The sequence below is a fragment of the Bos indicus x Bos taurus genome, chromosome 5, assembly GCF_003369695.1.
Source record: "Bos indicus x Bos taurus breed Angus x Brahman F1 hybrid chromosome 5, Bos_hybrid_MaternalHap_v2.0, whole genome shotgun sequence".
NCBI classification, from domain to species: domain Eukaryota; kingdom Metazoa; phylum Chordata; class Mammalia; order Artiodactyla; family Bovidae; genus Bos; species Bos indicus x Bos taurus.
In genome coordinates this window covers 15516295-15542431 of record NC_040080.1, presented here as the reverse complement: position 1 = coordinate 15542431, position 26137 = coordinate 15516295, and the positions used below count along the sequence as shown (strand labels likewise).

At 46.8% G+C, this 26137-nt stretch overlaps 1 protein-coding gene across 1 annotated transcript in view; it reads left to right on the top strand.

The window, feature by feature from the left end:
- Window positions 1-26137, top strand: part of ANO2 (anoctamin 2) — a 247533-nt gene that overhangs the window by 74911 nt on the left and 146485 nt on the right. Inside the window, exons 8-10 of the mRNA XM_027543394.1 lie at window positions 673-833; window positions 10169-10251; window positions 17587-17715. Coding sequence (XP_027399195.1) covers window positions 673-833; window positions 10169-10251; window positions 17587-17715 — 373 coding nt within the window. The remainder of the gene's footprint in view (window positions 1-672; window positions 834-10168; window positions 10252-17586; window positions 17716-26137) is intronic.

Sequence of the window (26137 nt, the reverse complement as noted above, 5' to 3'; positions counted from 1 at the left end):
TTGCCTTCTCTGGGATCAGCTATATGTAGACATATATCCCCTCCCTCTTGAGCTTCTCCCTTCCACCCCCCGCTCCCATCCCACCCCTGTAGGTCATCACAGAGTGCTGAGCTGAGCTCCCTGTGCTGTGTGGCAGCTTCCCTCTGGGTCTCTTCATACATGGTAGGGTCTATAAGTCAGTGCTGCTCTGTCAATTTGTCCCACCCTCTCCTTCCCCTCCTGGGTCCATAAGTCCGTTCTCTAAGTCCGTGTCTCCATTCTTTCCCCACAAATAGGTTCATCTGTATCATTTTTCTAGATTCTATATCTATGCGTTAATATATGGCATTTGTTGTTTTCTGACTTGCTTCGCTCTGTTTGATGGACTCTAGGTCCAGCCACATCACTACAAATGACCCAATTTTATTCCTTTTCATGGCCGAGTAATATTCCATCGTACATATGTACCACATCTTCTTTATCTGTTCATCTGCTCACCCAGTTTTAAAGACAAGATACTAAAAACAGTACTCCCAAGGGGAAGAATCCAAGCCCAGCTCTGATCTCATATGCCTTGTTGACGGAGTTACTGAAGCAGCCAGGGAGTTCCAAGTGGGAGGGGTTTTGGGGGTGATGGACTTAGGGAGGGTCCTGCTTGGAGCCCTGTGACCCCACAGCCTCTGTCTCCTGCAGCAAGGAGATGTGTGACCAGCAGAACGCCTTCACCATGTGTCCCCTTTGCGACACGTCCTGTGACTACTGGAACCTCAGCTCGGCCTGTGGGACAGCGCGGGCCAGCCACCTGTTTGACAACCCTGCCACCGTCTTCTTCTCCATCTTCATGGCTCTGTGGGGTAAGTCATCACCATGAGGCTGGCTTCTGTGCAGGGCACCTTCAGACGGGTGCAGGGACCAAAGCCAATATTCTTTAATCCTTATATCTTTAGTAAAACTTTTATTTACTTATTTGGTTGCTCCGGGTCTTCTCTCGCTGTGGTGGGTGGGGGCTACTCTCCTGGTGTGGAGCACAAGCTCTCGGGCTCATGGGCTTGCACCTGCTGGGCTCTGGAGCACAGGCTTAGTGGCTGTGCACAGACCTAGTTGCTCTGTGGCATGTGGGATCTTCTCATACCCGGGATTGAACCCGTGTCCCCTGCATTGGCAGGCAGATTTTTTTTATTACTGAGCCACTACAGAAGCCCCTAGTACTTATATTTTAAGAAGCATTTTAGGGACAATAGATTTCTCTCCTTTACTCATACATGGGACTAGAACTAAGAATATCCTCCGAGGCTTTATTTTACACACACACATGCATATATATATATATATGTATATAAGAGATGGAGTAATCTTACATTAATCTCATATAGGATTTGTTTGGAAATTGAACACATGCATGCTTTGAAATGGAAAATCCTGTGGACAGCAGAGCCTGGTAGGCTGCAGTCCATGGGGTCGCTAAGAGTCGAACACGACTGAACGACTTCCCTTTCACTTTTCACTTTTACACATTGGAGAAGGAAATGGCAACCCACTCCAGTACTCTTGCCTGGAGAATCCCAGGGATGGGGGACCCTGGTGGGCTTCCATCTATGGGGTCGCACAGAGTCAGACACGACTGAAGCGACTTAGCAGCGATACACTCATAGGCACCTCCAGGTACATCTCCTAAGATGTGCAAGTCCCAGATGTCATTTGGTGTCACACTTGGAGTCAGGGGGTGACTGCCACGATCACAGGGTTAGCTGGGGGCAAAGGCGGGCCTAGACTCGTCTCCTATCTCTGTGTTCAGTTGCAATTTCCAGGACACCGCAAGTGTAGAGTGCAGAGATTTCACTTAATGCCAGAGAGATGTTTTCCATCTTCCCACCAAAGGGATTTGTGAAGGAAGGAACAAATAGTTCCTTCGATTTCCTCCTCCTCCCTTCCCCGCCCCCCTCGCCCCCGCCCCGACCCCCGCCCAGAGTCTTGGGGTAATAAACTTTCTCTGGGACACAGCCATCTGGTCATAAACACAGACACACACATGCACCCTTCTGGTCTTAAAAACTGGAATATCCACCCCTGTGGTCACTGAGCATTTCCAAGAAGACATACCCACGGGTATCACAGAAGGGAGCAGGGGCCCCTGTGTCAGCCCGTTGGGAGCAGCCATCTGCCGTCGTCTAATCCTCACAGAGTGGGCCCTCATCTTTCGGGTCACAGACCAGCAGCTGAAGCGGTTAGGTTTACTGCTGACTCCAGGGGGCTTGGAGGACCTGCTAGGATGGGGTGGTGAGTTGCACATCCTGGGACTGTGTGCAGGAGAGGGAGGTCTCTTCTAGAACTGCTGTTAGACCCAGACCCGGCGACCTCCGCCTGTCTACATGGGTGGAGATGGAACCAGGCTGGAAAGATTCCCATGTGACCCGGGAAGTCCTAGTATCCAGAGCCTCCAGAGGTATCCAGGGGAGCCTCTGTTCTCCCAGGAAGAAAAGCCACTGCCCAGGACCAAGTGGCAGTGTCAGCCTGCAGAACAGTGGCAGGGAGTCAGAGGACACGGTATCCATGGCCATGTAGCTCTGGAATTGTTCACAGGAAGGGTCGGGGGGGACAGAGGGAAGTTGTAGCTTGTGGCCTGAACAGTCTCAGGCGGCTCTGTGCCTCTTGTCCATAAACAGCATCTTGGTTTTTTTCTTTTTTTGGGGGGGTTCCTTTTTTTTTCAATTTTCTTTATTTTTTAATTGATGGAAAATTGCTATACAATTTTGTGTTGGTTTCTGCTGTACACAATGCAAATCAGTCATAATTTTATATATGTGTATCCCTTCCCTCCCGAGACTCCTTCCACCCCCAGCCCGATCCCAGCCCTCTGGGTCATCAGGGAGCCCCGAGCTGAGCCCCCTGCCGCACAGCAGCTCCCCTCCGCTGTCTGGTTCACACATGGTACTGTGTATGTGTCAGTGCACTCTCCCAGGCTGTCCCACCCTCACCTCCCCCACTGTGTCCACACGTCCGTGCTCTACTAGGTTCAGATCAGATCAGATCAGTCGCTCAGTCGTGTCCGACTCTTTGCGACCCCATGAATCACAGCATGCCAGGCCTCCCTGTCCATCACCAACTCCCGGAGTTCACTCAGACTCACGTCCATCGGGTCGGTGATGCCATCCAGCCATCTTATCCTCTGTCGTCCCCTTCTCCTCCTGCCCCCAATCCCTCCCAGCATCAGAGTCTTTTCCAATGAGTCAACTCTTCACATGAGGTGGCCAAAGGACTGGAGTTTCAGCTTTAGCATCATTCCTTCCAAAGAAATCCCAGGGCTGATCTCCTTCAGAATGGACTGGTTGGATCTCCTTGCAGTCCAAGGGACTCTCAAGAGTCTTCTCCAACACCACAGTTCAAAAGCATCAATTCTTTGGCGCTCAGCCTTCTTCACAGTCCAACTCTCACATCCATACATGACCACTGGAAAAACCATAGCCTTGACTAGACGAACCTTTGTTGGCAAAGTAATGTCTCTGCTTTTGAATATGCTATCTAGGTTGGTCATAACTTTCCTTCCAAGGAGTAAGCGTCTTTTAATTTCATGGCTGCAGTCACCATCTGCAGTGATTTTGGAGCCCAGAAAAATAAAGTCTGACACTGTTTCCACTATTTCCCCATCTATTTCCCATGAAGTGATGGGACCAGATGCCATGATCTTCGTTTTCTGAATGTTGAGCTTTAAGCCAACTTTTTCACTCTCCACTTTCACTTTCATCAAGAGGCTTTTGAGTTCCTCTTCACTTTCTGCCATAAGGGTCGTGTCATCTGCATATCTGAGGTTATTGATATTTCTCCTGGCAATCTTGATTCCAGCTTGTGTTTCTTCCAGTCCAGCGTTTCTCATGATGTACTCTGCATATAAGTTAAATAAACAGGGTGACAATATACAGCCTTGACGTACTCCTTTTCCTATTTGGAACCAGTCTGTTGTTCCATATCCAGTTCTAACTGTTGCTTCCTGACCTGCATACAGATTTCTCAAGAGGCAGATCAGGTGGTCTGGTATTCCCATCTCTTGAAGAATTTTCCACAGTTTATTGTGATCCACACAGTCAAAGGCTTTGGCATAGTCAATAAAGCAGAAATATATGCCTTTCTGGAACTCTCTTGCTTTTTCCATGATCCAGCGGATGTTGGCAATTTGATCTCTGGTTCCTCTGCCTTTTCTAAAACCAGCTTGAACATCAGGAAGTTCACGGTTCACATATTGCTGAAGCCTGGCTTGGAGAATTTTGAGCATTACTTTACTAGCATGTGAGATGAGTGCAATTGTGCGGTAGTTTGAGCATTCTTCGGCATTGCCTTTGTTTGGGATTGGAATGAAAACTGACCTTTTCCAGTCCTGTGGCCACTGCTGAGTTTTCCAAATTTGCTGGCATATTGAGTGCAGCACTTTCACAGCATCATCTTTTAGGATTTGTAATAGCTCACCTCCACTAGCTTTGTGGTTCATCTGTACCATTTTTCTAGATTCCATGTGTATGTGTTAATATATGATACTTGTTTTTTCTTTCTGACTTACTTTACTCTGCATAGAAGGCTCTAGGTTTATCCACCCCACGACAGCTGACTCAAATGTGTTCCTTTTTATGCTGAGTAATATTCCATTGCATAAATGTATCACAACTTCTTTATCTATTTATCTCTCCATGAATATCTGGGTTCCTTCCATGTCCTGGCTTTTGTATACAGTGCTGCAATGAACATTGGGGCACATGTGTCTTTCAGAATTGTGGTTTTCTCAGAGTACGTGCCCAGTAGTGGGATTGCTGGGTCATATGGTAGATTTACTCTTATGTGCCATGCTGTGCTTAGTCACTCAGTCGTGTCTGACTCTTTGCAACCCTGTGGACTGTAGCCTGCCAGGCTTCTCTGTCCATGGGGATTTTCCAAGCAAGAATATTGGAGTGGGTAGCCTATCCCTTCTCCAGGGGAACTTCCTGAACCAGGAATTGAACTGCGGTCTCCTGCATTGCAGGCAGATTCTTTACCAGCTGAGCTACCAGGAAAGTCCCAGATTTATTCCTAGTATTAATAAAAAATACTAGGAATTTTTATTCCTATGATGCAAAGAGCTAACTCATTAGAAAAGACCCTGATCCTGGGAAAGACTGAAGGCAGGAAGAGAAGGGGATGACAGAGGATGAGATGGATGAATGGCATCACTGACTCAATGGACTTGAGTTTGAGCAAGCTCTGGGAGATGGTGAAGGCCAGGGAAGCCTGCTGTGCTGCAGTCCATGGAGTGGCAGAGTTGGACATGGCTGAGTTACTGAATAACAAATTAATAAAAAGCGGCCTCTTGGAATCACCTCAAATATGCTGGAACTGACTGGAGCCTGAAATGCCCTTTCACCTTTGGCTATGCTGCAGCCCTAATTCCCATGAGTCTGTCTTACAGGTATGACCGCGACTGAGTAGCTAAAGCTTTATCACTCTGGTCTGCTCCCCCTTAAGGCCTTTCCTGGGATGTGTGATTCCCTGTCACAGGGAGACTTGGTTTTCAGCTGTACCTTCCCACTTCCTGTTTTCTTTTTTTTCCCTTTCAGGTGGATGTTTTTATTTGTAAACAAATAAAACCACCAAGAAACAAAAAAAGAGAACTTCTCTGTAAAGAAAATGAGATTGTGGGCAGAGCTGGAAAAAAAAAAAAAGATTCAGGGGTCCAAGCTGTGCTTTGTGACTATTAGAGATGGAGAATCTCTGGCCTTGCAGATCTGGGCTTCCTGCATCCTCTCAGAAGTGGAGGCTGGGAACTTTCTTGGTGGTCCAGGGGTTAAGAATCTGCCTTGCAGTACAGGAGATGCTGGTTCGATTCCTGGTTGGGGAACTAAGATTCCATAGCCTCGGGGCAGCTAAGCCTGCATACTGCAGCTAGAGAACCTGTATGTTGCAATGAAGACCCAACACAGCCGAAATAAAGAAAAATAAAATAATAATAATAAAAAAAAAGGAAGCAGAGGCAAGGAGGACATTGTCTGAATCACCCACCTCTCAATGACCTCCTCACCAACCCACCCAGGCCGCTCTGTCACCAAACTCTCAAACAAGGCAGTCTCTGAATTCCTTACTATGCCAATTACTTCATTTTGCTGCAAATAAGGAGAATGTTTTTGAACCAGATCTTAGGACACAAGCTTTCTGCGTGGTCCTAAAATGGGGGCAGGGCTGTCCCTTCCAACTTAATCCCCAACAGCTGTCCCCTTTCTCTCGTTGGTGGATGAACAGATACCTCCATCCCTCCTGAGTTCTGCGACGATGCCCCCGTGCCCCGCCCCCCCGCCCCCACCCCCTCCCCCCGCCCCGGGTCTCCTCTCTCTTCCCCTCGCGTGGTAGCAGCAGTGCAGGGAAAACAAATGGAGTGGGGTTGTGTCAGCGCTTCTGGGCTTAGGGTTTGGTTTTGTTATTTTAACAGCTTTGCTGTGTTTTATGTGATTGTGTATTTGGTTACAGCAGCCAAGAGCCTGAGGGCATGACTGCCTACAAATTACAATTAAAAATAATAGTTATGCCTCTCATTACATGATTATTATGATCAGTGGTGCTGTGCTGGGTGGGCCTGGGCCAGGGCCCAAGGCTGCCGGGAAGGAGGCTGGGAGAAGTGGTTATCTGCAGAGAGAGAGGGTGGGGCAGGAGTCGGGGGTCACTGAGCTGGGGTTGGGGGTGGGGTGTACGGATGGCAGAAGCGGGGGGCACTGAACTGGAGTCGGGAGGTCGAGTGTGCAAAGGGCAGGAGTCAGCCAGACCCACGGCCGGTGGAGGCATCAGGCCCAGTCCCTCTGGGGTTCTGCCTTCAAACTCCAGGGAACTTTGGAAAGACAGTGAAGCCATATTGAAAGTAGGGAAGGAAGAGGTGAAGGGAGGCGGTTAAGGACAGCAACTTCAGGGTCAGGCAGTCCTAAACGTGGGTCTCAGTCCCGCTCTGTACCCATCACCGTGAGCCTTGCCTGGTATCACTGAAGTCAGTCCTCTCAGCCGAGGTGCTGAGTAACCTGGACGGAGGCTGGTCCTCAACCTTGGAGCACCCGGTTCTCATCTCTTAAGTGGGTGAAATCATGCCTACCTGTCGTGTTCTCACAGGTGTGAACTGGATGTGTGTGCAGGGCAGCTGGTGTGGTACCTGGCACGCGATATCCGCTGGGAGCTGCTCTCCATTGTCACGAGGGTCCTTCGTATCCCCCTGCGTCCTCCTCAGTGACTTTTTAAATTTTTGTATTGGGGTATAGACGATTAACAATGTTGTGGTAGTTTCAGGTGAACAGTGGAGAGACTCAGCCGTACGTATACATGGATCCATTCTCCCCCGAGCTCCCCTCCCCTCCAGGCTGCCATACGACCTTAAAAGAGCTCCCTGTGTCGTGCAGCGGGTCTTTGTTGGTTACCGATTTAAAATACAGCAGCGTGTATATGTCCACCCCAAACTCCCTAAATATTCTTTTCCCTCATTCTTGCCCCCGGCAACCATGTTCGTTCTCTAAGTCTCAGGGACTCTATTACCCCATCGTCTGCTCCCGTTCTGACTTCTCTCTTTCATGGAGACCACAGTTGGTGTGCAGAGCCCTCCTCGGGCACTGGGAGCAGCACAGGGAAAGGAGAGGCATTCCCCCAGTTTGGAGAGCATCCCCAAGCCATGGCTGGGGTCCAGAGGTCGGGGTGCACACACACAAAAGGAAAAGGTCTCAGATCCCAGGAACCAAAGATACAGATTTTTTTCACCCTACACTGTGAGGCATGTGGGATCTTAATTCCCTGACCAGGGAACCTGTGACCCCTGCACTGGAAGTGCAGTCTTAACCCCTGGACCACCAGCGATGTACAGACCCATGCACCGCAGTGTAGCACCAAGTGAAACATGCAGCTTCAAGGAACCACATGCTTGATCAGGCTCTCAGTGTTCGCTGGGCTCAGCCCTGTGCAGTGCCCCAGGTGAGCAGAGACACGTAGCAGTTGAAGAAGAGTTTGCAGTCCTATTTGTATGCTGCAGACCTGAGTTGCAATCGATGGTCTGGCATGGCAGGCAAGGCAGGGCACCCAGGCTGTTACTGGGGGTGATGTAGTGGGGTAGGGGTGTCCTCAGGGACTGTCACATCCCTTCCATTTCCAGCACACCAGACCTAAGGGCTGTAGGAGTGCAGAGGAGTGGGCGCCTGGGAGTCTTACCTTATGGTGCTTGAGCTGGTCAGGAAACGGTGAAGGCAGCACTGGAGTGTGGCATGGGACAGGGACAGTTTGTACAAGCTGGGGATGAAGAGGGCAATGAGGTGATGCCTGAGAGTGCAGATGAGAGGTGTGTGCTGACAGACGGTGGGAATGGATGGGGACAGACGGGATGGACCAGATTCACTCATTCTCTGTATCCAGAGGGAAGAATCTTGACAATAGGGACCTGCTGCAAGTTTGAGGCATTGTTGGCCTCCTTCTCCCTGCCCCTCAGCACTGCCTGAATGCCATTACTCTTCAAGGCTCAGCTTAGATACTCCGGCAGCGGGCACCCCCTCTTCTGTATGCCCACAGCCCTTTATCTGTGCTGTGTGTAAGTCCCTGATCACTTTATGCTTTGTACAGTCGTTATTTAAAATCTCTCCTGATAGACTAAATCACTTGAGAGCAAAATCCACATCATTTTCACCTAAGCTCCTCACGATGTCTTGAGCAGTGTTTCGTATGTCGCAGGTACCTGAGGTCAGGTTTTTCAAGTTAGGAAATCCATTCAAGCTTGCTCAAATGACAAGGGACTATAAGAAAGTAAGAAGCAAGCTTGTGGATGCAGGAGATGAAGTACAGCCAGGCGCCTAGGGAACTGGAGCAGGAGGAACTATAAGGAACCTTTCTCCTTTCTTCACACGCTACGTGGTTTGTCCCATTTCTTTTTGTGTCTCTTAGTTTCAGTTTTCAAAAGAGAGTCTGATTGGCCCCATCAGCAGGATCAGGTGTCCAATCCTGATCTAAAGAAGCCATGGCTTCAGGGCTGAGGGAATTGGTTCTTTCTGGAGCATGTTGGGCTGCCCTTCAAGGGCTGTGGTGGTTGGAGTGGGCAAACTGACCGGTGTGTCTGGATGATAGGCATTCAACAGATATTTGCTTGGAGAATGAATGAATGTCACTTCTGGGAGCTGCATCTCCCAGCTGCCTGCGGGATGGAGTGGAAGTCTGAGACCCTGGACTCAGGTAGAATTATTAGGAGATGTGACGTAATCTCAGGATGAGATGATTCAGGCTCAGGAAAGGGAAGTTGTGCGGGGGACAGAAAGATGGAGAAAAAAGTGAGAGGAAGGTGCAGGAAGAGAGAGCATGTAGGGAAGATGAGGTTTGTCTAAAAAGGCTACAAGCCATCATTCCAATTTCTTACTTTTTTTTAATGCTTGTATTCTTCCTTTATTTCTTAAAAAATTTTTTATTATTTTTAATTTTTAATATAAATTTATTTATTTTAATTGGAGGATAATTGCTTTACAATATTGTATTGGTTTTGCCATACATCAACATGAATCTGCCACAGGTGTACATGTGTTCCCCATCCTGAACCCCCTTCCACCTCCCTCCCTGTACCACCCCTCTGGGTCATCCCAGTGCACCAGCTCCAAGCATCCTGTATCATGCATCGAACCTGGACTGGTGATTCATTTCATATATGATATTATACATGTTTCAGTGCCATTCTCCCAAATCATCCCACCCTCTCCCTCTCCCACAGAGTTCAAAAGACTGTTCTATACATCTGTGTCTCTTTTGCTGTCTCGCATCAGGGTTATCGTTACCATCTTTCTAAATTCCATATATATGCATTAGTATACTGTATTGGTGTTTTTCTTTCTGGCTTACTTCATTCTGTATAATAGGCTCCTTTATGTCTTGAGATCAGTGTTTAAGCTTTTCTTATAACCTAGAAATGGGGCTTCCCTGGTGGCTTGCAATGCAGAAAACCTGAGTTCGATCCTTGAGTCGGGAAGATCCCCTGGAGAAGGGAATGGCACCCACTCCAGTATTCTTGCCTGGAAAATACCATGGACAGAGATGCTTGGCAGGCTATTGCCTGGGGGGTCACAAAGAGTCGGACATGACTGAGCGACTAATATTCAGTGTGTATCCTCCATGGGGTGAACCCTAAGGGTGCTCTCAATCCACTCTTCAAAATTAATAGAATTTTTTCTTTCTTTTCAAGCTACCATGTTTCTTGAAAACTGGAAGCGATTACAGATGCGACTGGGCTACTTCTGGGACCTGACTGGCATTGAAGAGGAAGAAGTGAGTTCTCTTTGGATTTCTGCTTTGCTTTGCCTCTGGAAATAAATCATCTTGAGTGAAATAGCTACTTTCTTTGCTCTCACAGGAGCTGGTCACCTGCCAAGTCTTGCTGTGACCCCTTTCCTAGCTTGGCTCCATGGGCTAAGCCAGGGTTGATAGGCACTGAGGCCAAGAGTTGAAATCATCTATCTTCTCTTGACCTGTAAGACCTCAGACTTGATGGGTAGCCAGATGTGCTGGTGACCCTTGGTGGGAAAAAATGGCACGAGAAGCCTTGCCGTAGCCTTGAGGTTCAATTCAACATTCTTCCACCTCGTGTCTCATTGGTTCTTGAGAGCATGAAGCAAGAGGCTGTGACCCAGACGTGTTATATGGACGTGTCTGGATGCCCCTGGTAGCCTGCTGGGGGTCGGGTGGAGGCATGGGTCCCAGGTGCCTTTGATGTTCATGGAAAAGGAAAGAACCACTCACCCAGTACCTTGTCAGCAGATGTGACATGGGAACATGAGCTAAGAGAAAGCGTAGGTTCTTTCAGAGTCAAGTTTTATGGACAGATGTTGTTTAAAGGATGAAAGTAACTGACCTACCCTTGGGGCTCATTTGAGAACTAGGGCCCCTGATGATATTGGAGTTGACGATGACCAGCATGGGCACGGTTGCTCATGTTATCTATTCCCACTTGCTGCCATTGCCTGAATAGCAGAAGTGAATATTAGCTAGGCACTCGCGATGCTGTGGGCATTGTCAATGAGGTGGTGGGACAGTGTCCAGAGGTCCAGGAGGCACCCCCAGTATTTTGAGTACCATGGACTGGCTGGCCACGAGCATATGGTGGCCTCGTGTAGAGCTGACCTTTTCTGTATTCTCCATCACTTATTGATGTCTGTTGCCTTGGAGACTAGGGACCCTTGGCTCTGTGACCCTGATGCTTTGATCCAAGCTAGTGACACCCCCAGTTTAGTCTTGCTCCCAAGTCTGTGTGGCTCCCTGGTCTGTGATACAGCATCCTCCCCTCTCCTTAAAGCTCCAGGTATTCAGCTTGCCTTTGAGCAGGTGGGCATTCGATGGCCATGGATTGAGTTCACATGCTCACTCTATCCCCAGTCTTCTGCGTTAAGTGTATACCTGGGGACTCATAACATTGCAGATTCTGTGGCAAATGAGAGAATGTACATATGGATTCTGCCTTCAGAGTGGATACAAATTAGTTAAGAAGATAAACAATGCAGAATAATGAAGGCAATTGCATTTCTTGGGGAAAAGTGGCCAAAGCAGTGCTTCCAATGGAAAGAGCTGTCAGAGTTGGACTGTGTGGGTGATTTTGTCCTGTTCCATTTCATTCCAGAGACAGAAAGGGAGAGAGGAGAGAAGAGAGAGGAGAGGGCTGTAGCTGGATGTGGGAAGAGGGTGGGGGCACAGCTCCCTTCTCTTAAGGCCAGGACTCTGAGGTCTCCAAGGAAAAGAAGAAGCTTCTTGGCACCTAAGCCTGTGTGAGGCCAGAAACAGGCCAAGTGTGTCTTCCGAGTAGCATTGAGGAAGCCAGCAAGTCTCTCTGTAGAGAGGATGTGTGAACACACTCACATGGAGAAAGGCATCTATCAGGACTCGGTGCCCTGGAAATCTCAGTCTTGGGCCCCTGGCAGGAGTGAGATGTTAATCCATTTTTGTTTCTTGTAACCAGGTTTCCTGTTTCCTGTTTAACCGATGAGCCATGGTCAAGTCTTGGGAGGGGCCTGACTTCAGGAACTCCTGTGCAGGCTGAGAGGGGCCTGACCAAGCCTGGGTTCACCCTGGCACAAGGCGCTGGTCCTGACAGGCTCTCTGTGTGAGGTTCCTGGGGGTGGATCAGTTCTGCAAGCATTGTTTATGTGTCCCTGTGCACCAGACTCGGGGCAGGCGTGATCGGGAGAAGGGAGGACAGCTGTGTCTTTGCTTCCAGGTATTTAGATTTTTGGACTTGGATATTAAACACACTTTAAATTGAGTTAAATCTGAACATGCACATCAAACAACTACTATGGACCAGGTTCTGATTTGGGGTGTGGCAATCCCACAGACATGGTCTTTGAGCATCTTCAAAGGACTGAATTCAGCTAAGGGACTCTCTGGTCTCTGAATATTTAGAATACAACAGTGAGTTTGAGAGAAATTATTTCTGGCCTAAAAGAATGCTTAAAAACAATAGACTTAAGGCAGAAGGAGAAGGGGGCGGCAGAGGATGAGATGGTTAGATGGTATCACTGACTAAATGGACATGAATTTGAGCAAACTCTAGGAGATAGTGAAAGACAGGGAAGCCTGGTGTGCTGCAGTCTATAAGATCACAACTAAACAACAACAAAAAATCAAGGTTTTGGAGACTGGTTGAATTTTAATGAGGAGCAAAGGGAAGAACGGGTACCCATATGAGGAAACAGCCAACAGGACCGTTGATCTGGGGAAGCTCATGTGTGGCTCAAAGGTAGTGAGATGCCTGGGAAGTGTCGTTGGCTGCAGGGAAAAGGGATTGGGCTGCAGTGGGGGGCAGAACAGCAAATGCAGGCTGGTGGTCAGGCCAGGGAGCGTCCTGATTGCTGCTGTGTCTCCTTAGGTCATGAGAAGGCACTGAAGGCAAGATTGGCAGGTATTTGTGACCCACCCTGGGACTTATATGAAGTGTCGGGGGCAGATTTAGTGTTAGTTGCTCAGTTGTGTCCAACTCTTTGCGACCTCATGAGCTGTAGCCCTCCAGGCTCTTCTGTCCATGGGATTTCCCAGACAAGAATACTGAAATGGGTTCCCATTTCCTTTTCCAGGGGATTTTCCTCACCCAGAGGTCAAGCTCTGATCTCCGTCACGTGGGCAGATTCTTTACCGTCTGAGCCACCAGGGAAGCCCTAACCTATGTTCAAATGAGGAGCAAGAGAATGGCAAATACTACCTGGGCTTTGGGGAGAGGGATGCAGGAGTCCTTGAAGGTTATGATTAGAGCTGTTTCTCTGATCTCCAAGTCTCAGGAATCCTCCCGTAGGCAGCTGTACAGACAGAGCCCCCAGACAGCCTTCTTTCCTGTGGTCTTTATTAGGAAATGTGTGGGAGATGAGGGTGCTAACTCACACAGAGACCAGAGACATCCACCCTCTGTCCCTCCCGCTTGGGGTGCCCCCTCCACATGGGACACCATGGAAATGAGCAGGGGAATGGGGAAGGAGGCCGGAGAACCCACGTCCTGCGTCAGCAGCCTCAGGTCGAGGGGCCTCCTTGTGGAACCAGCAGAGACGTCCCAAGAGACTCCTTTGGAGCCTGTTGAAGGAGCCTTCTGCCAGACCTCATGAGTCTTTGCTGTGAAGCGGGGTGGTCTTCATCTTGGCCACCTCTCTTGCCCAATTACCTTCTGCCTTCAGGCCCCAGGTGTCCTTGGGACCCCTCAAAGAGTGGCCTTATTTGGGCATAGAGTCCTCCCCTCCATTTCTCCCATCCACATCTACCATGTCAGGCTTAGCTGTCCCTAACGGCTTCCCATCACATAAGACACAGCCTCCTGCCTCCTCTCTGAGCCCAGCTCATGGTGGCCTTCTCCTCCTCTGGAAATTCCAGCCTCCTGGATCTGCCTTCTCTCCACGGCTCCTTCTAGGCTTTGCACTGGCTCTTTCTGCTGCCTTGAAGGTGCCAGTCTCCACCTGACCTGATTCTTTCTTGGCTTTCCTGTCCCAGCATTACCCTCCTCCGGCTGCTGTCGTCGTTCAGTCTCTAAGTCATGTCTGACGCTTTGCGACCCCATGGACTGCAGCACGCCAGGCTTCCGTGTCCTCCATTATCTCCCAGAGTTTGCTCAGACTCATGTCTGTTCAGTTGGTGATGCCGTCCAGCCATCTCATCCTCTGTCGTCCCCTTCTCCTCTTGCCCTCAATCTTTCACAGCATCAGGGTCTTTTCCAATGAGTCAGCTCTTTGCATCAGGTGGCCATAGTGTTGGAGGTTCAACTTCAGCACCAGTCCTTCCAATGAATATTCAGAATTGACTTCCTTTAGGATAGACTGGTTTGATCTCCTTTCAGTCCAAGGGGCTCTCAAGAGTCTTCTCCAGCACCACAATTTGAAGGCATCAGTTCTTCAGTGCTCAACCTTTTTATGGTCCAACTCTCACATCCATACCTTCCCTAAATCCCCTTTCTGAAGCGGCCAGCCTGACATTTCTCTTGCTGCTCTGAGTCCCCACCTGCTGGCTTCTTATTGGTGGGTTTGTTTGGTTACTGTCACCTTCCTTGACTTCGGGATAAGCTCCTGGAGAGGAAGGACCTTGTATGTAGCCTCAGAACCTGGAAAAGAGCTCCTACAGGCTCAGAGAACAGGAGGTGCTTGATGGCTCTTGGAGGGAGACCTTTGTTGATTGCATCTGCAGATTTACCTCTGTAGATCAGCAAAGACTGGTTCTGAGCTGGCCTAGGCCCTCTCTTCAGGACAGCTCCTGAGGGATCAAACAGATGGAAGCAGCTTTGTGAAATATTTCCCAAAGCTTTGTGGGAGGGTTATGTATTTGTGATGACTTGGCATCAGACCACCCATCTAGGGAGGCTATGTTTAATGATGACCTGCCCACAGCTGGATATGTTGGAGCCATGCTCATGGGGGTCTAGATGCTACTCTGGCTGGGAGATCATTGATCCAGCTCCCTGCCTTTGAGGAATCTTGTGACCTAACCTGATCTTCTTGACTGTAAGCAGGGAGATCCTTGTCTGACCTTGCTTCAGTTGCAAAGCAGAGAAGCCTAAGACTCCGCTTTCAGAGCCTTGGACTCCTATGTGCCAAGAGCTCTTGGCTTCTTCTAAACAAATGAGGGGGATCTGAACTGGGGCCCAGAGTATGGTGCGGGGGCCACAGTCACAACTGGGAGGTGCCTCTATGTGATGTCCCATCTTTGGAAAATCAGGGACTGGTCAGGAGCCTCCTCTCATCAGAAGAGAAGGCCCTGAAGCTCCTCTGCAGTGGGTGACAGGGTGAAAGCAAGTCTTGCTTGAAGGTCTTTGGAATCCAGATTCTGGTACTCAACAAAAACACTCAGCTATTATTTTATAGTTAAAATCTTCCATAGCGATCATATAGAAGAAAAGCAACTGGATTTCAGAGGCCATGGAGGAAAAGGTCACACTGTGCTTCTCAGAGTATTTCTGCAGGATGTTATTTGCTGGAAGTAAAAGAAGTTTTGTGGGACCTGCTGGGCTGAAGAATATTCAGCAGGTGTCTTTACAGGAGAACCTTTTCAGAGCTTTTATTAGGCTCTTTGTGACTCTCAGGTGACATGTTGTATGGAGTTTTCCAATCAGTTCGAGCCTGGAATCCTTTTTTAACCCCAAACTCTCCTGGCACACACATTAGGAAGTGCTATGTTGGAGGATGGATGAAGAGGAGAGACCAAACGAAGTGAACTGCACAAGCATTTAGGGATTTCTGTGTGCTCCCTATGGTGCTAATTACTGTGAGAAGCACAAAATAGTGCAGACCAGATAGCAGATTCTTATATTAGGATGTAAAGACTCTCACACGCAGAACAACTAGGAAATAATTTTAAAAAAAAACGTGATCAAGAACTACATGTCGTACAAGCTATAAAACTCGAAGGTTTTGAGAGAGGCACCGCCGCCTGTGGTTCAGCAGGCAGAGAAGGTCCCACCTCTCAGGGTGGACTGCATCCTGGAGACTGGTTGATGATGGGAAGCCTTCAGAATTCTGGAATAGCTCCTTCTCTCTTATATCAGTTATTCTTATGAGTCACGCGTGTAGTTTCTCCTCTCCAGCATCATGGCATTTCCCAGGAAAGTCAGAGATAGATAAGGAGCCTAGCTTGTTGGCTTTCGGAATCTCTGAGGCATGAGCAGTGATAAGGGAATGTGTGTTCTCTGAGTCTGCTGAGACCCAGCTCTGGGATCCCTGCCTGGGAGTTCTCGGTAAATGTTGCAGGAATGTGAAGTCCTCACATCCTGGATATTGGTCCTTGAAAGCTGCAGGGAAGACACTTAACTTACACCGTTAAGTTCTCTTTGAAGTCAGCCGTGCATCTTCCTGTCCCAGCCTCTGAGTTGCTGGGACTGTGGTCTTTCCAACGAGCCAGGCTCTCTTTCTCATGCCTGGTGACTCACTGTTCAGGTTTGTGTTGCTGAGTGGCCCCGGGGATGTCTCCTGAGCACCGGTGCACTTGCCAGTGAGTTACTCACCTAGACTGAACAGGAAACAGGTCCAGGCAAGCAAGTTTTAAGATTCCCTGTGGCCGCCTTTAGCTTTGATGTTTATTGGCCGCCATTTTTAGCTTGCAGAAGAATGACTTGAGGAAGACACTCGGTCCTTGCCCTAACATCCAGCTGTGGGGCACATCTGTTTCTCCAGCTGGGACTGGGCTTATTGAAACTACAGTGGAGGCTGAGGATAGATGGTGGGGTGGCTGGAGGCAGCCTTTGCTCACTGCTGTGTGCAGCTCAGGGCTCCTGTCTGTATCAGCTGCTTGTTAACGCTTCCTCTCTCTTTTCTCAACACTGGCACTGCCCCCAGGAACGTGCTCAGGTTTGGTTTTCAGTGTGATAACAACTGTCGTGTGTCCTCCTTTCCTGCCACGTTGTGTTCCTGGTTTTCCTGGTCTAGACGCCTCGTGGATGGGTGTGGTATGGCAGTTGTTGTGGTGGGGTGGATGCCTGCGGTGTGGCGGTCGTGTGTGGTGCGGCGGTCGTGTGTGGTGTGGCGGTTGTGTGAGGTATGGCAGTCATGTGGTGTGGTAGTCGTGTGTAGTGTGGCTGTCATATGTGTTGTGGTGGTTGTGTGTAGTATGGCGGTCATGTGGTGTGGCAGTGGTGTATACTGTGGCAGTTGTGTGTAGTGTGGTGGTTGTGTGTGATGTGGTGGTCGCGTGTGGTGGAATGGTTGTGTGTGGTGTGGCAGTCATGTGTGGTGTGGTGGTTGTGTGTGTAGTATGGCGGTCCTGTGGTGTGGCAGTGGGGTATACTGTGGCAGTTGTGTGTAGTGTGGTGGTCGCGTGTAGTGTGGTGGTCGTGTGTGGTGAGGTGTTGTGGTCGTGTGTGGTGGAGTGGTCGTGTGTGGTGTGGCAGTCATGTGTGGTGTGGTGGTTGTGTGTGGTATGGTGGTCATGTGGTGTGGCAGTGGGGTATACTGTGGCAGTTGTGTGTAGTGTGGCAGTCGTGTGTGGTGTGGTGGTTGTGAGTGGTGTGGTGGTTGTTAGTGGTGTGGCAGCTTTCGTCCCATAGCGTCCGGTCCCGTGTCCTGACTCACTGTCCATGTGGTGTCTGGTTCTGCCCTGCAGGCCAAGGCTGCCCTACCTGTGTACTAACCACTCTTTGACTCTGGGTTTTAGGAGCATTCCCGGCCTGAGTATGAAACGAAAGTTCGCGAGAAAATGCTGAAGGAGAGCAACAAGTCTGTGGTCCGGAAACTGGGAACCAGTGGGACTGAGGCTGAGGATGAGGTAAGATGCCGGCGCTTGGTGCTCACCATCCTGTTTATTTCTTAAGATCCTGTTGTCATTGCACTGGGAATGCCTTTGTGGACAAGAAGGGCTGACAGTGGTGGGACAGGATGGGAAGAAAGCTTGATAATATCCCTCATTGTCCAGAGGGCAGAGCTCGTGGGGAGCAGGCTTCTGCCACAACTCGATTTATCTCTTTCCTGGGTGGTAGTGTCTGGACGAAATGGGAGACCCGGTCGGAAAAGCAAGAAGCCATTTCAGGCCTGGTTCTTCTGGACTTCATCACCTACACGGTGCATAACAATAGCAACCACTGCCAGACCAACCATCTCAGTGACAGCTAGCCCTCCCCGAGTTCCTGATACGGGCCAGACGCTGTTCTCAGCGCATTTTATTCTTGCAATAAATTTATGAAGCTGGCACAATTTTTCTGTAAATGAAAGCTAATGAAAAAAGTTATGTGCACAAATTAAGTCATTGGCCGGAGGTCACCCAGCCAGTGAATGGGGGGTGTGGATCAGGGATTCCAACCCAGGCCTGTCTCTGACAGTCTGGGCATCTAACTACAATTCAAGGATGAATTGAGAAATGGCTCTTAGGGCTGGCAGAGGCGCACTTGAGCCTGTGTTTGCCTGAGCTGCTCATACGCCGTTCCTCACATTTCATTTTCTCTGGATGGGCCTCCAAAGTAGAGAGGCGATGGTGAACTTGGCTCGTGAGTCGTTTTCTGAGTTTTTGGGTGGCATTCAGACATCACAACAGAGCTTCAGAAACTGCACTGTGATCCGTAAATACTCTCAGTCCCTGTGAGGTGGGGGTTCGGGGGAGACTCCTCTTTGGCAGTGCCGGTCTCCTCTGCATGCCACCCTTTTTGAAACCAAGTGTGTGTGTGTGTGTGAGTGTGTGTGTGTGTGTGTGTATGTGTGTTTATGTCTTTCCTAATCTGGTTCCTGAAAAAAATCAACGAGATCGACAATCTGTTGTTTTTACATGTGTCTTTTCTCCATTTTGGATTCGAATTCAAATTTTATTTAATTTTACATTCTTTAAGTTGGAACCATTCATGTTAACATGCAAATTTATTCAAGCACCAATACAGAAGAATGTGGTGTTTTTGAGCCCAGAATGCTAGCTTGCTTTCTTCCTTTTTTTTTTTTTATAAAAGAAACAGGACTTAGAAGAGAAAGGGGGTGGCCTGTCTGAATTATTTTTCCCTAGAAAACAGTGAGTCAAAGACCACCAATTATTTGGGGAGAAAAATGGTTCATTCTTAGGGAAGAGTAATCGTCGCCACCAGCTTCATCAGAAAGCGAGCATATTGTATCCTGTCGACTCTGGCAATCTCATGCAGCCCCCTTTCTCCACCCCAGGGTAATACACATTGGGTAATTCTATGGAAATCACACGTAACTTTTATTGACCACTGACTCATTTAATTTTAATTCCATAGACGGGAATGCCGAGGAGCTGAATCTGCGTACGTTGAGACTGTGGTTCTGACTTAAGCACTACTTGGATATATATACATGATGGGTGAAATAACTTTCAGGAACCATGAATTATTGAAAGACATCTGAATGCATTATGAATGATACATACGTTTATGTTTCAGCATTCAACATTTATTTTCATTACACTGTTGATAATGCAGAGCTCAAAGCCCCTAATGCCTTATAGGTACTGGAAGGGAAATGACCTTCCCAAATGAGCAGTGTAAGCTAAAAATGGCTGGGAATTTGATTGTCAGCATCTTACTTGCATTCCCTCCGTTCTGTTACTATCGGAAGTGTGCTTCTGTTCATGCTGTAAGTCTAGCCGGAGGCAGGAGATGAAGAGAGAAGCACGTGTTGCTGCCTGATGGGAGTGATGTTTCTCTAGCCTCCGGGAAGAGTGGAGGTCAATACCCACGGCAAAATGGGACTCTCGGGGCACCATCATGGGCGGGATGCTTAGGAAAGGCACGTGCTTCTGGGAAATGGACAGGGACCAAGAGTCAAAGTCTAGATGATGGTTTTGGATGTGCTTCTTTCATCCCAGAGGCTCACCTTGGCTCTGCCTACTTTGTAACCCTGAGGCTGCGTGTTCCGTCTCTCCTTATATTCCTTCCTCTTGAATGCTTAAAACTACCATTTATCTGAATTTATTTACAAAACAGAAACAGATTCACAGACTTTGAGAATGAACTTATGATTGCTGGAGGTTGGGGGCGGATAGGAAGGGAAGGCATAGTTAGGGAGCTTGGGATGGACATGTACACACTGCTGTATTTAAAACGGATAACCAAAGACTTACTGTATAAACACAGGGAATTCTGCTCAATGTTATGCGCCAGCCTCAATGGGAGGGGAGTCTGGGGGAGAATGGATATAAGGATATATATGGCTGAGTCCTTTTACTGTCCACCTGAAAATATTACAACATTGTTAATCGGCTATAATCTAACATAAAATAAAAACTTTTTTAAAAAGAAAAAAAACCTTCCATTTGTCCAAGCTCAGATGGTAGAGGAAATTATGGAAGACCACATAGCTAGTTGTGGAGGAGCTAGTAGTCAAACTCAGCTCCACCTTATCCCCAAGGCCTATTGTTTCTTAGAAAGTTTTTTTTTTTTTCTTAAAGATGTCAAGTTCCTTTTTAAAAACATCTTTATAGCAATTTAATTCTCAGACCATAACCTTCACCCATTTAAATTAAACAGTCCAGCGGTTTTCAGAATGTTCATAGTTTTGTGCAGTCATTCCCACAATCTAAGTTTAAAGTATTTTTATCTTTTTAAAAAGAAACCCTATACCCTGGGAAGCAAGTTTTTTACTTCTTGTTTCAACAGATTTGCCCATTCTGGATTTGCGTGTAAATGAAATCATGGAAAATGAGCTATTTCTGTTCTTTTATTTAGCAGAATATTTTCGTTATCCACCCGTCTTGTAGCTGTATTAGTACTTCTTTCATTTTTTATTGCTAAATAGTATTCCATATTTTGGATATACCCAATTTTATTTATACAGCCATCAGTTGATGGACCTATAGATGGCTTTTCACTTTTTGGCTATTATGAACAATGCTGCTATGGACATTTGTGTACCAGGTTTTGTATGGATATATGTTTTCACATTTTTTGGTACATTATTGGATCATAAGGTAACTCTGGTTTAACATTTTGAAGAACTGCTGTGATATTTTTCAAAGTGGTTGCACCATTTCACATGCCAACCAGCAAATACAGAAAGACTCTTAATTTCTCCACATCCTCACCAACACTTGTTATCATCTTTTTTATTTTATCCATCCTACTTGTGTGAAGTGGTATTTCGTTGTGGTTTGAATTAGCATTTCCCTAATGACTAATGATGTTGAACATCTTTTCATGTGCTTATGTGCAATTTTTATGTATTCTTTGGAAAAATTTCTATTCAAATTCATTGTTCATTTTTAAATTTGGGTTAATTTCTTTTTATTATTGTGTTAAGAGTTATTGACATAATCTGAACACCAGTTCCTTTGCAAATACTATGATTTACAAATATTTTCTCCCTTTCTGTGGATTTTTAAAAATTTAATTAGTGATGCAGTTTGCTTCAAATTTTCTGGTTTTGTCTTTGTCGCTTGTGCTTTGGTGTCGTATCTGAGAAACCATTGCCTAATCCAGTGTTATAGAGATATACTGTCAACTCTTCTAAGAACTTTACAGTGTTAGCTCTTAAATTTAGGTTTATGATGCACTTTGAATTAATTTTTGTATATGATGTAAGTAAGGAGTTCACACTCATTTTTTTTGCATGAATATTCAGTTTTTCTGGCACTATTTGTTGAAAAGACTATTTTCTCCATTGAACTATCTTTATACCCTCATCAAAAATCAATTGATCGTAAATGTAAGAGTTCATTTCTTTCTGGACACTCAGTTCTATTTCATTAACCTATTTGTCTGTCCTTAGGCCATTACCACATTATCTCGATTAATTATTACACCTGTGTAATAAGTTTTGAAATTGGGAATGTGACTCTATGCTTCTTTTTCAGAATTTTGGACAATTATGGGTGTCTTGAATTTCCATGTTAGTGTTATTACCAGCTTGTCAATTTCTGCTGAAAAAGAAAGATTGAATTTTTGATAGGGATTGAGTTGAGTTTGTAGATTAATTCAGGCAGTAGTACCATCTTAATGATGCTAAATCTTCTAATCTATGAACATGGTATATCTTTTCATTTATTTAGAGCTTTCAAAAACGTTTTATATTTTCAGGGTACAGTTCTTACACATCTTTAGTTAAACTTGTTTACAATAGTATTATTGTTTTCCATGCAGTTGCAAATGTAACTGTTTTCATAATTTCAATTTTGGATTGTTCATTGCTAGTATATAGGACTGCAGTTGATTTTTGTATATTGATTTTATATCCCACAACTTTGTGGAACTCATTTATTAATTCTGTTAGTGTTTAGTGGATTCCTTAGGATTTTCAGTTTATAAGATCATGTCATCTTGAAGAGAGTTTTACTTCTTTCTTTCCCAACCTGGGTACATTTTGTCTCTCTCTCCATCCTCTGTCCCTCCCCTCTTTTCTCCATAATTGCCCTGACAAGAATATCTTGTACAGTGTTGAGTAGTAGTGATGAGAGTCGACTTCTCTGTCTTGTTCTGAAACTTAGCCTTTCACCATTAGGTGTGCTGTTAACTGTGACCCATTGCTCTTTAACTCTGTCTGTAGGCTTCCCTGAGGAGAATTCACAACGTATCACCAGGTGGCCAAGCCCATCTGCAGTCTCTTCTGCCTCAGTTGTCACATGGGGAGATTGGATTGTAGCCTCTGCTTTTTTCTGCTGATGGCAGATCATGTCAGTCATTAGCCCATAACTGTGGGGGACAGACTGTCTCATTTTAGATGGTGGTAATTTGGCTATTTTAATATCTGCTGTTATGATGTTCAAGAGTGTGGGCGTAGTGAAGATGGTAAAGAGATGAGCTTAGAAGTAATATTTATGGAGTGCTTGCTCTGTGCGAGTCTTTATGGGTTTTATTTCATTTTAAGTCTCAAAGCCATTATTATTTCCAATTTTATATGTGAGGAAACTGAGGCTTATTTATCTAGAAAGAAGGAAATTGCTCAAAGCTTGTATATGGCCAGATGGTTTAACTTAAGAATAATGCTTTTTTTAAAAAAAAACTGGAGTGTAGTTGCTTTACAATGTTGTGTTAGTTTCTGCTGTACAATGAAGTGAATCAACTATATGTATACATATATCCCCTCCCTCTTGGACCTCGCTCCCATCCTGCATCCCACACACCCTCCATCCCACCCACCTAGGTCACTGCAGAGCACCCAGCTGACTTCCCTGTGCAATACAGTGGCTTCCCACTAGCTGTCTATTTTACAGCTGTTCACACATGGCAGTGTATACATGCCAATCCCAGGCTCCTAAATCATCCCATTCCCGACCCTGTCTCTTCCTCCCCCATCTGTTCTCTACTCCTGCCCTACAAATAGATTCATCTGTACCATTTTTCTTGATTTCACATATGTGCATTAATATATGATATTTATTTTTCTTTTTTGACTTACTTCACTCTGTGACCATGTCTAGGTCCATCCATATCTCTACAAATGACCCAATTTCATCCCTTCTAATGGTTGAGTAATATTCTGTTGTGTATACATACTACATCTTAGTTATCCATTCATCTGTCGGTGGACATTTAAGTTGCTTCCACATCCTAGCTATTGCAAATAGTGCTAAAACGAACATTGGGGTGCATGTGTCTTTTTGAATTATGCTTTTCTCAGAGTATATACCCAGGAGTGAAATTGCTGAATCATATAGTAGTTCCCTGGTGGCTCAACAGTAAAAGCATCTGCCTACAATGCAGGAGACCCGGGATCTACCTCTGGGTCAGGAAGATCCCCTGGAGAAGGAAATGGCAACCCACTCCAGTACTCTTGCCTGGGAAATCCCATGGCCAGACAGAGGAGCCTGGTAGGCTATAGTCCATTGGGTCGCAAAAGAGTCGGACACAACTGAGTGACTTCACTTATAGTAGTTCTATTTTTAGTTTTTTAAAAGAACCACCATAATACTGTTCTACATAGTGGCTGTATCAATTAACATTTTCACCAACCGTGTAGGAGGGTTCCCTTCTCTCCACACCCTCTCAGCATTTATTGTTTGTTTGTAGATTTTTTTTTGATGATGGGCGTTCTGACTGGTGTGCGCTGATACCTCATTGTACAGGATCTTTGTCGACCCAGCGCCTGGAGTAATGAGAATAAAAGAACAATGCTTTTGATTCTTGTGCTGTTCTGCTTTTAGAATGTTTGCTCTCAACAGAGCCTCAGACCCTCCTGAAGAATCATGCTTGAGGTTCTTGCTTATTCTAAAGGCAGGAAGGAATGAGGTGTCATTGGAAATATGGGTACAAGACAACCAGAGACCCTGCTTTTCCTTTATGGTTTTGTGGCAGCCTTGCTGGACTGATGCCATATTTCCACTGAGAGCAACAGTGAGTAGAATTAGCTCCGTTTCCAGCAGAAGTTCAACCAACACTGGAGAGGATTCATGACTATAAACTCAGAGATATATTGTGTTTCCCAGGAAGAATATGAGGCTGGAACTTCTCATAAAAGAATAAGCTTGCTCCATTTTTTTTTTTCTCTTGGATTATTGGACTTTTTCTGAAATAGTCTATTCTGGACAGATTTGCAGTTTTCCTCAAGTTTCCCTCCAGGGCAAGATTTTTCTCTGTTCACACGAGATGATAAAGCTCTAACTTGAGAAAGCTGGTGAGATACTATGGCTGCTGGGATTGGGGGGCGGTCCTGGTCTCTGCCTCCCACCCCTGACCCTTCTCATCCCAGTCCCGCCTCCTTTCCTGCAATAAACTTCCTACTAGTGAGAATACCATCAGAAAGCGGAAGGCTTGCTGCATAGTTCCAAAGAGGGAAAATAATCCCAGGAACTAATTATAAAGGTGTAGCTGTTGTTGTTCAGTCCCTAAGTCATGTCCAACTTTTTGTAACCCCATGAACTGCAGCATGCCAGGCTTCCCTGTCCTCACTATCTCCTTGAGTCTGCTCAAACGCATGTCCATTGAGTCAGTAATGCCATATAACCATCTCATGCTTGGTCGCTCCCTTCTCCTCCTGCCCTCAGTCTTTCCCAGCATCAGGGTCTTTTCCAATGAGTTGGCTCTGCATCAAGGGTCCAAAGTATTGGAGCTTCAGCTTCAGCACCAGTCCTTAGGATTGACTGGTTTAATTTCCTACTGTCCAAGGGACTCCCAAGAGTTTTCTCCAGCACCACAGTTGAAAAGCATCAGTTCTTCCGTGCTCAACCTTCTTTACGGTCTAACTCTCACATCCATACACGACTATTGGAAAAACTGTAGCTCTGATTCTATGGGTCTTTTAGAATAGGGGAAATTGAGGCAAGCAGGGGCTGGTGAGGCAGAGCAGAGATTAACAACAGGAAGGGACTGCTCCCACTCTTAGGGCTGGAAGGACCAAGAGGGAGGTGGTCTCAGCAAACCCTGCGGGTGCTGGCACCTGGCAGGAAGTGCAGCCCTTTCTGGAGACGCAGGTAGAGGCAGCCAGTGTCCCCCTCCTGCCTCTGAGTCCACCGCCAATGCCCCCTGTTGGCCAAATACAACCACAGGTCAGGTGATGGATTATTCCGGGAGATACGGTTTTAGGGCTCAGCACCCGGCAACACCGAGCAGAGGAAGTGGACATTGGAGGGTAGGTCTGAGGGCCAAGTGGAGCAGGACAGGCCAGAGGTCCAGTCAAAAGTCAGCACCACTTTGGGACCTACTAGCCACTGATAGGTCACTTAAGCCAAGTCCTTGTATTGGGGAGTTGAGAGGCTGTTGGGACTAGAAATAAAAATTTGGCAGAAAGCATGAGAATTCTGACCACTGACATTAAGGCAAGAATACATGAGTCATCGGGGACTCTGACAATTCCCGGGCTGTTGAGAACATTCATGTGAGCGGGGAGGGTGGGCTGTGGTGTGAGCACCTGTGAGTGTGTGTCTGTGTGTATGTGAGACAGTGCCATGAAAGTGACTCAGGTGGGGTCAGACCTGAAGGCTTCCGTGAGGAAGGAAAAACATGTAATATTCCTGTGTCAAGGAGCAGGGAGCATGTGGCAAGCTGGGGAAATGGTGCAGTAGGTAGTGAAAGTCTGCTAGAAACCTGTCCCTAGGAGAACCTTTAAAACCCCATTGAACGCATCCCAGGAGTTTACCTCTTGGGACTTGTCGTCACCCAAATGTTTATCCAAGGTGGGTTGTGGGTACCTGGCCCACCGCGGCCTGGCACTGCCTGCAATGCTGACATTTAATGAATGTTTTATGGGGAATAGTCACCAAGAGGAGGCCTATGGATGGACGGGTGTTAACTTACTGCTCAGCACACCACCCTGGGGACAATTATTTCAAAAGAAAACTC